Raw genomic sequence first — 10,381 nt, 5'->3', positions numbered from 1 at the left:
TCTACTAAAATGACCTATTTGGAACAAATGGTGTAAACACGTCAATGCAAAACACTTGTTTAAGACAACACAATGCTCTTCTTTCTATTTAGACCAGATACCAATAAAATTCAAACACACAAGCCTGGTTTATTATTAGTATAACTATACCATTACTATATTATCTACCAATTCTCTTTAAACACTGTAATTAACATTTTTAAAATAATTAAAATGTCCCTTTTAGTGGTTTTCCCAGATGTGATTAAAGCCTAGTTGTGTACTGAATTAAAATATCGATGGTAATAAAACTTCTGGGGTGTGGGAAAAGTAGTTCTACAGTGGGGCCAAAAAGTATTTAGTCAGCCACTGATTGTGCAGGTTATCCTACTTAGAAAGATGAGAGAGGTCTGTAATTTTCATCATAGGTACACTTCAACTATGAGAGACAAAATGAGAAAAAAAAATCCAGGAAATCACATGGTAGGATTTTTAAAGAATTTGTCTCTCATAGTTGAAGTGTACCTATGATGAAAATTACAGACCTCTCTCATCTTTCTAAGTAGGAGAACTTGCACAATCAGTGGCTAACTAAATACTTTTTGACCCCACTGTATGTGTACCTATATGTACTACATCGGTCTACAACATGCGATACTTCTCAAACCAACACCAACATCAAGAAACTAAAGTAAGCAATTGTTCACTGCAGATAAAATGTTTAGCAGTGGATCATAGACACATCTCCACCAATCTTACAAACCAAAAAGTAAAATTTTCATTTGTTTTCGCCGACAATTTTCCCCTGATCCTCAACCTTTCTGATGGCTGCCTCAGTTTTGGCCAGATCGCACATCAGCTCCAGAGGCTTTACTGTCTGATTTTCCCCTGATTCTCAACCTTTTTGATGGCTGCCTCAATTTTGGCCGCATCACCCAGCAGCTCTCTGGGCTTTACTGTTTGAAGATTTTCATCCAACTCCAGCAGAACTGGTATGCCAGTGGGTAGAGTAACATTAACAATGTCGGTTTCTGATATACCTGTTAGGAAACAAAGAATAGTGTGACACAAGGTAAAAATACTCAGTACAGTTTACTTTAAATATAGGTCATTTAGGACGATACCACATATCCCTATCAAGATGTTAAAACAAATAACACCACATAAATAGGTCTAATTTGACTTTACTAATTAGACTGAGAAAGCTCTGGGAGGATTTTAGAAAGTGGATCACAGATGTCATTTAAAGCCATTTGCAAGCAACTTCAGATCCCAAGATCTTTACAGAACTTTTGAGACTTTTCCATTTTAATGCTTGTGGCTCAGTCAAACTAGCCCTATTTATATGAGCATGGAGAAGTAATCAACTGTAGTCATTTATAATAACTAATTAGAAATTAAGGTACCAATGACTATGTAGAACTTTCACCACCAAATGTATCAATGGCTGTTAAAAGTTTGGCAGTTTTTGTTGATTGTGGTGTGTTTTCCCAGTGCTTACCTTCTAGATGTTTAAGCAAGGCTCTGCAGCTGTTTCCATGAGCTGAAATAAGAATCGTTTTGCCACTCTTTATTTCAGGAACAATAACCTCATTCCAGTAGGGTAAGAGCCTGTCCAGCACTTCCTTTAGGCTCTCCGTTTTGGGCAGCTGATCTTTTGGCACATCACATGTGCTGTACCTACGATCATTATAGATCTCTGCAAAATAGGGATGGGATTCATCAATGGGGGGTGGCGTGATGTCATAACTTCTCCTCCATAGCTTAACCTGCTCTTCACCGTGGTTTAGTGCCATCTCAGCCCGGTTCAAGCCAATCAGCGCTCCATAGTGGCGTTCGTTTAGCCTCCAGGACTTGGTGACGGGCACCCACTCTTGGGCCATGGCCTCCAACACAAGCCAAGCTGTCTGAATGGAGCGGCTGAGGATGGAGGTAAAAACATGGTCAAACTGGTAGCCATGCTGCTTCAGCAACCTCCCACACTCCTGAGCCTCCAAAACCCCGTTCTCGCTCAGCTTCTGGTCTACCCAGCTGCAAAAACGGTTCTCTTTGTTCCACGCTCCCTCACCATGACGCAGAAGAAAGAGTTTGTGCTTCGACATCGAGGAGGTTCAGTGCTGAGCCTGTAAAGTGTAAAGCACCCATTTGAGATGTATAATAAACTTAAGGAGACGCTTATTTTACTCAATATAAACAGTGCTGTAAAAAATATATTTGTGTCCTTCTGATTTTCTATATTTTTACTTTAAATGATTTAGTAAAACAGATAACAAAACAGTTTGTTTAAAAAAACATATCATGCAACACCTAGACCTGTATCAACCACCTAATAACTGTTAATACTATTTTAACAGCAACTGCAAACAAACAGTAAAAAACAAGTCTTTTACATCATTGTAAAGAAATTTGGCCTCCTCTTATTGCAAAATTGTTTTAGTTAAGCCAAACGGGAGGGTTTCAGTGCATGAACTGCTAATTTAATATCTTGCCACTTAGTGGCCTTTAAGTCAGAACTTTGCTACTTTTATGCAAAACTTTGACATCAATCCAATTTTACTTGACAAAAAGCAATGTGATGGACCATTTCCATTAATGGGCTATGTGGAAGGGAGCTACAGTCTGTAGATGGTTTATGACCTTGTTACCTGCTTGCTCTCCCTTTTAGTTATGCTGTAATAATTAGGGCTGCCGGAGTCTAAAACTCTCTGTAAAACTGATATTTTTCTCAACTCGCATTTTACATTTTTAACTACAGCTTCTGTTGTTTTCCCCCGAGGTCCTTCTGATGGAAACCTGTTTACCTGCCCAAGGTTAAGGAATGAAGTCGAGACCTGGCGTGTTTGCACCAAGAATGTCAAGAACTCACTACAGACTTTATTACAGACTGGACTGAATAATAACTCTATTATTATATTTATTTATTATTATTAGTTATAACTTTTAGTTCATTTTAATTCTGTGTTTGTATGATTTGTGTAAATACTATTTATTTAAAGTATCCTCCAGAATAGGGCTGGGCGATATATCGAGATTTTATAAAATATCGATATATTTTCATACGCGATATAGGATAAGACAATATCGTCTATATCGATATAGATGTTGCGTTCCAATTAGATCCGACAGTTCGTCTTGCTCTTCTCCCAGTTTGTCTCTGCACATGTTCACCTGCCCCGCCCCTCTCCCTCACTGAACACAACTCGCCCCTCCCCACCGCCAATTCTTTCTGCCCTCAGAACACATTTCTGTAAGTAAAACTCCCATGATAGCATGGAGACGGTGGAGGAGCTGCTTAGTAAAAAGAATAATAATGGCTCAGTTATTTGGAGATGATTCGGATTCAGTGGTGGAGAAGTGTCAGATGAGCAGCAGAATAATGTATTCTGTAGAGAACGCCGAAAACAAGACAAAAGGACCCAGCTCCGTGTACCTCTGGTCATTCGTTTTTCACTTCAAATCCCAAAGTTGAAAAACAAGAAAACGAGTCGTTATTCGTTTAAAAAAACGAAAGCGCATGCACGTATTTACTTCATATATACACGTTTATACTGGATGATCGCCCGACCTCCGACACATCATTTATTTATTTATCTTGTATTATAGTATTTCTTGTTCTTGGCCAATAAACAACCAAAAATTGATACAATTGCATGAACTAACTCTGCAGTAAACAAGAAGCAAACAGCAATTAAACAACAAATAAATCTGTAAAATAATAACGAAGTGCATGAAGCAGAACGCTGATTATAAATGTTGTAATAGTTACACAGTAACATGAACGATTAGTTCTGCCTGTATTACAGAACTGCTATATTTAATATCACACAAGCTCAGTGCAAAACAACAGAAGAACACAAGCACAGCGGGAGACGATAAATTCTGATATGTTCCCTACACACTCGCTCCCTGCGCCCTATAGTGCACTTAACATTCTTAAAAATATATTTGTAATTCACATTACATGACAGGTGAGACGTTAGAAAACAACAAACATTTTCTTAGAATAGTTCTTTTTTTTTTTTAAGGAAAAATAATTCTTGTGTAAAGCTTCCCCAGCATGAATATTAATAAAAGTGCCTGTAAAAAATTTGGAACATGTAGCTTTGTCTCAGAAGTGTCTTTTTGTTATTACCTTATGGGATGAAAAAATATCGAGATATATATCGTATATCGTGGTTCAGCGAAAAAATATCGAGATATTACTTTTGATCCATATCGCCCAGCCCTACTCCAGACCACCCAAGAAGGATGGGCCCTGCTGAGCCTGGTTCCTCTCAAGGTTTCTTCCTGTAATTTTAAGGGAGTTTTTCCTTGCCACTGTTGCCCTCGGCTTGCTCAACAGGGGTTTTTGTATCTGTTGGTCCTGGATTTTGTAAAGTTGCTTTGAGACAATGTCTATTGTAAAAAGCGCTATATAAATAAAGTTGACTTGACTTGACTTATTTTCATGCAGATGCTTATGGGGTTAAACAGTGCTTTACATTTATTCACAAAAATATTCAGACCCTTTGATGTGGCAATCAAAACACTGATGAGCTGCATCTAGTTTGCTTTAATTATTCTTGTGATGTGTCTAAGACTCAATTGAAATCCACCTGCTGCTATTTGAATTAACTGGGCATACTTTGGAAAGGCACCCATCTGGTTCTATAAGGGCACTAAACTGTCAGGACAGAAACCAAGCTGTGAAGTCCAGAGATCATTAAAATCCCTAAACATTTATGACGTATTGTGTATGTCCCCTATAAGTATATGTAAACTTTATCTTCTACTGTATCAGTAGTGTAAGCAGTGAATCCACATCTGTAAAGGTTGACACATTTATACAGTCTTATTCCTGGAGAGAATGTTTTGCATATATGACTGTTCCCCGGAGAATCTGTCATCTATAAACACTCAACTTCACATTTTAAAATCATGTGTTACGTATGTAAAGCGTCATTAAGCGTCATATACATATATAGTTAAAACTAATTATATAAACATCTCTGTAAGCAGTTAGATGAGAAAAGGCAAAAGGTCAGAGACGATAGATTAAATGTCAGGGGTCAGATAGACTGTGGCACCTGTCTGATCCTCTATGATAACTCAGCATTAATTAAGTATACATATACACTAATGTGCTGTGGAGTGCATGAAATTGCTAATAGAATTAATAGCTACTGTTTCTATTACAAGACTTACTGTTTTTATCAACACCGCAGTTTAAAACTGGTGCATTCTGAGTCCGCTGACAACATCCGTCAAACAGTGTTTACATTGCAGAAAATAATTGTTTAAAAAAGTTCAAATATACACACTTGCTTTTGGATAATGATCAATTCTAAAAATACAGTCATATTATTCATTACTTACCTTTAAACAGCAAAGAGCTGAGTATTGACGAAGCGTTGTCACCATATACGGTTTGCACAGTAACCGGCTGTAAACTAAGCTGGGCTAAATTCCAAATGCCAAAAGAGCCCTACGAAGGGTGCAAAATAGACTTGATCTATGCGCCACATTAGGGCACTAGTGTTAGAAATATTTAGATATTTGAATAGGAACCTGAATCGGAAAAATACCAAATACGGTGGCCGAAATGTTTAAAAAGCTAACAAACAGGTTTAAAACCCCAGTTATTAGTAATAAAACAAATATGACGATAATAATAATATAGTTCTTACTGGGTCTGCGTAGGTATAAACGCAGATACGGGGTTAGTTATTTAGTTAGTACAGTTTGGTTCCATTCATGACATTGTTTTGTTCCAGTAGCCGTGTGAGGGTTTTCCAGGTGCTCTGTAAAGGGGATTGGCTTGTCCGAATTGCCCTTAAGTGTAAGTTGTGTACACCCATTGTGTGTGTGTGTGTGTTTGTCCTGTGATGAACTGGGAACCTGTCCAGAGTGTTTCCTGCCTTTCACCCATGAAATCAGCCCCACAGTGGCCCTGACCATTATAAAGACAATGAATTAATGCCACACAAAGTCAATATGTAATGTTCCAACTAAACAACAGGTTTTGTGTATATGCACTACCTTTTTTTGTTGCATTTTCTTGCTAAAACAAGCAGAGTCATCCAGATTAAATTCTCTAAACCTTTTAATAATGCTATAGACTGTAGATGGTGAAATCCTTAAATTCTCTGTCATTGTTTTTAATAGAATAAATGTGAAGGACACACTATTTTCTGTTTTTATTTACATTTCACCCAAAATTCCTACTTTAAAATTGGGGATGTAAATAAAACAATATTTTTTAATAGTTTTCCCCCCACTGACATTATGCCACACTAATATACAATGGCTTTTTAAACAGAACTAAATGTCTTTGAAAAGACAATAATTAGTAGTCTACATCAGCAGCCCGTTAGTGGGCTGTGGTAGAACTGAAGGGAGTTAGTTTTTAACCTGCAACCACCCCTAACATGCTATCGTATTTTTCTATTATTTTAAACAAAGTTTATGACATTTACAACATTTTGCAGTATGTCTATATTGTTTTGACCTTTTAGATCAAGCATTGAGGTTTATGGTGCCATTTTCCATACATTCAAATTGCCTTTTGTAACATAACTTTTTTCACCCTGACATCCAGCACCTCATTAGGGGAGTTAAAGATATTTGTCTTTTAAATGTATATTTTAATATGCAGGCACTAATACACTAACCCACCAGCACTGAGGTACAGGTTCGAATCTCAGTGGTGCTAGTTGAAGATGTTTGTTTGCAGTGTTGAACTTCACAAATAATAATACAGGATCAATATCCATGAGGATGAATTAAATTAGTATGAATGTTTGTATGTTTCAAAACACTGTCAACAGGATGAAAAAGACTTCTTTATTAGGCTGATAACCTTCACCACACATAAACAACAAAGCATTATTATTACAATTATACTGTGTATTATCAGTATACAATAATATTATAAACATTGTTGTTCTGTGTGTTTCCACTTATGTCAGCTATTCACAGCTTTGTCATTTAGTCTAATACATAATAATACATTACTAATACATTGCTCTGGTAAACTTTGTGTTGTATGAATTGTTTGCATTTTATTTTTATTAAGATGATGTACCAGCAAACATCTTCTTCCTGCCTTCCATACCAGACATGGCATCCACGTTCTTACGCCAGTCAGTCACTTCCTCTCTCTGTAAAAAGATAACATTTTGAACATGGTATTTAACTTGTCCATTTTCACCTGTCTAAATGAATAGTAAAGGATTATGGCAGCATTTGTACACCCAGTTAAATTTTTTTTCACACTTAAGATAAACATCTTTGGTGCAGTCAGTAAACAATTATGTAAACTTATAGTCTTGAGAAGAAAAGAATGCAACCTGCACTTCTATGGTTCTTTATTTATCGGACATTAAATAACAATAGTCCTCACCAACAGCTATAAACAAACTAATAGCTTAGGTGAAAATAAAAAAAACAACAGATTTTAATATAGCATTTTATCACAAATAAATCGACATTCAGAAACCAGGTGGGAAAAAATAAGTACACTAACACAATTATTAGGAGAGTAATGCAGTAATAGTTTAATACATTTGTGACTACCTCTATAAAGGCAAAACTAGATAGATAGATAGATAGATAGATAGATAGATAGATAGATAGATAGATAGATAGATAGATAGATAGATAGATAGATAGATAGATAGATAGATAGATAGATAGATTTTTTTATTGTCACCTGAGGTTATTTGATTATTCATGCTTCTTTATTTATGGCATTTAGTTGACACTTATTTAAAGACCATGCTTGGTGGTTGGGGGTCAAAGCAGTAACCTTCTGATCACTAAGCCAGAATCTTCATTACTATTTCATCCTGATCCTGGGTTTAATGCCAGTCAAAAACACTGGGCCCAGGAATACACACTGGACAGGGCACCTGAAACGTAACTTTTCATCCAGCTTTTGTACCTATAGAGTATAATTTATTTTTTATTGCCTTAAATAAATTTAAAACACTCAACTTCCTTTACACTTAACACCTCCTTTTAGAGATGGGGCTGTTTTTTTTTTAAGGGAAAAATTTACGGTTATGTTACCAACATATTTATTTGAGCTGATGACACACATACTGCAAAAAACCTCATGGTAAAGTGTATGTAATCCCAAAGGAGACACAGGAGGACATGCAACATTCCACATAGACAGATTTTACCTTTTCCTCCTCTTTCTTGACTGTCTTAAGGTTGGCCTTGAAGTCGATGGACTCCTTGTGTTTGGCGCCAAGCAGAGCTCCGAGCATGGCATCCGCAGACACCCTTACTCGCTTCAAGTTAGGCCTCTTCATTTTACCCTTCAGCTCAAATATTTTGTGGTTTAATTCTGCAATCTAAAGAAGAAAGAGCATTACATAAAGTCTCCCTCCAAATATTTTTTTATTTTGTATATGAAGTATTCAGTCATTTTTACTGGAATGTAATCACCTCTCTTTCATTTTTTGACACTTTTGCTTCAATGTCATAGCGTTCCTCATCAACAACATCAATTTTACGATGCAGATCTTTACACAGATTCTGTAAAATGAACATGAGATCACATGTAAATAAAATATGTAACATGTTAATGTATTATAGGGCTCATATTATAGGTTTGTTACTGTTCAAATGTTCAATACAGGCACCTGTAAATCTTGAATCGATAACCCAGCCAACTTGAGAGATGGTACTCTTTCATTTAGGGTTGTTTCTCTTTCAATCTTTTTCTCTTTCTTCTCCTCCTCCAGCAAAACAAAAGCTTTCTTCAGGACTTTCGTCTGCAGTAATAAAAAAAATAAATAACTGAAAGCTGGCAACACCCATAACTCCTGTTGGTCTGGTTTTAATACTTTTTTCTCCAACTCATCTATTGTCTAAGCCAATTAATAGTCATTATAACCCAGTGCAGCAGGATTTGGTAGGTGGTTTAACCTGATTTGTCCTCTCTATGTGTTTAGCTGGATTACAGCAGTTCTTGTTTGATTGTTTAGGGCGGCACACAGAGCATTAAGAATTGTTTTTGTGTCAATCATTGTTTTTAAAGTGGTGAGTTTTATGGCAGGTATATGGCATATAACTTTTTAACTAAATTGGAACATACTACAGCTGGTGACTTTTCTGTGATCATCTAAATACAGCTAGTTTTATGGCGCCAAATATATGACATGGTTAGAACAAAAACTAAAAATGTCACTGTATGATGAGAGATAGTCATATGTTATCCAAGAACCACCAAAGGGTCTGCCATGAATTCTTAAACCCCAGCCAATTGTGTGTGTGTGTGTGTGTGTGTGTGTGTGTGTGTGTGTGTTGGCACCCGGCTGGCTGATAGAGGAGCTGAGATTCAGACTTGAGACCTTGAAATCTAAGCACTGGTTGGCTAGTGTGTATTACTGCTGCTCCACCCAAGCGCCCTCCAAAGAAGTTTTGCAGCAAAAATATAACATAACCAACCTTTAAGAATAATCGCCGTGATGCTGAGATCTTTGGCTTTGTTTTTTTCTGCAATAAACAGAAAGTAATACATTTAGGTAGACTTTCATATAGACATTATAAGTGGTCAGACATTATCTGTAAATACGTTTACTTTATTTACATGATACTGATGTACTGTATGTACTAAACTACAACTCGGAATAAATAATCATGCTGTCTGATATAAAGCATTCATTATAATTAAAAATACAATTGTGTGTCATTTTGTAATATAATTATTTTCACTCACCACTCTGATGCCATTTGACAGAAAGAGGAAAATGCAATGTTAATAGAGAAAGTATCCAAGATAAATATATAAAACAAGAATATAATGTAAAATACTTTTGTTTTAGTATTATGTATTTGGAAATACTTACCCAGACTCAGACATTGCTACTGCTTGGCTGTTTCTGGTTACTATGAAGAGTTAAAAAAGTTATCATTTTAGTCCAACTATTAATTTTGGGCATTTTTACATTATATTAATATACAAGTGAGTATATAAAAAAAAAGTCATAACATTAATCTGTTATATCTACAACAATATAAAGAACATAACAGTTATAGTTATAGCGGTTCACTTGGCACAAAGCAATTAAACTGTCCATCAGCCAAATTTACGACTGACTCTTAACCCTGCTGAGATTTCAGACAGAGGCTACTCTGTGTTATTAGCAATAAAGTTAAAACTTACCTTGTGTAGAACAGAATAATGACTTCAGAGTAAGGAACAATGAAAGGCAGCATATTTATAGAGGTCCATGCTCTTGTGAGTGGCTCACTAAAATAGCCCACTGTCCACAATGTTCTTGTTCAGAAATGTAGAAGAGCCTTGTCTGCAAATGTCCTGCTCAATGACTGATGGCCTGAACAGTACAATAGTTTACCGCAGTTCACTAGAGGAAGGGTGAACAAAGAGGCTCCACTGAACGGCCAACAT

At 36.3% G+C, this 10,381-nt stretch overlaps 2 protein-coding genes across 2 annotated transcripts; both read right to left on the bottom strand.

Moving 5' to 3' along the window:
* Nucleotides 1-565: 565 nt before the first annotated feature.
* bpgm (2,3-bisphosphoglycerate mutase) lies at nucleotides 566-5,387 on the bottom strand. Its single transcript, XM_063000043.1, has 3 exons — nucleotides 5,335-5,387; nucleotides 1,481-2,102; nucleotides 566-1,019 (listed from the first exon to the last, which is right to left on the bottom strand). The coding sequence occupies exons 2-3, from the start codon at nucleotides 2,079-2,081 to the stop codon at nucleotides 850-852; spliced, it is 771 nt and encodes a 256-aa protein (XP_062856113.1). The 5' UTR covers nucleotides 2,082-2,102; nucleotides 5,335-5,387; the 3' UTR covers nucleotides 566-849.
* Nucleotides 5,388-6,787: 1,400 nt separating this feature from the next.
* Nucleotides 6,788-9,507, bottom strand: LOC134319053 (troponin I, slow skeletal muscle-like; the record flags this gene model as incomplete). The annotated part of the gene is made up of 5 exons (XM_063000042.1): nucleotides 6,788-7,118; nucleotides 8,145-8,318; nucleotides 8,413-8,502; nucleotides 8,610-8,741; nucleotides 9,418-9,507. Coding segments are annotated over 5 exons (576 nt in total), but the record flags the coding sequence as incomplete, so codon positions are not given.
* Between the last annotated feature and the right edge of the window lie 874 nt (nucleotides 9,508-10,381).

The sequence above is a fragment of the Trichomycterus rosablanca genome, chromosome 8, assembly GCF_030014385.1.
Source record: "Trichomycterus rosablanca isolate fTriRos1 chromosome 8, fTriRos1.hap1, whole genome shotgun sequence".
NCBI lineage: Eukaryota > Metazoa > Chordata > Actinopteri > Siluriformes > Trichomycteridae > Trichomycterus > Trichomycterus rosablanca.
The sequence above is the reverse complement of the archived record's forward strand: the minus strand, read 5'-3'. Positions and strand labels throughout refer to the sequence as shown.

Bases quoted from the DNA above. Each gene is read 5' to 3' on its own strand.
- bpgm (XM_063000043.1), bottom strand. From the start codon at position 2,081: ATGTCGAAGCACAAACTCTTTCTTCTGCGTCATGGTGAGGGAGCGTGG. The intron at 1,020-1,480 runs GTAAGCACTGGG...GTTTCCTAACAG, and splicing joins CTTGCTTAAACATCTAGAAG to GTATATCAGAAACCGACATT.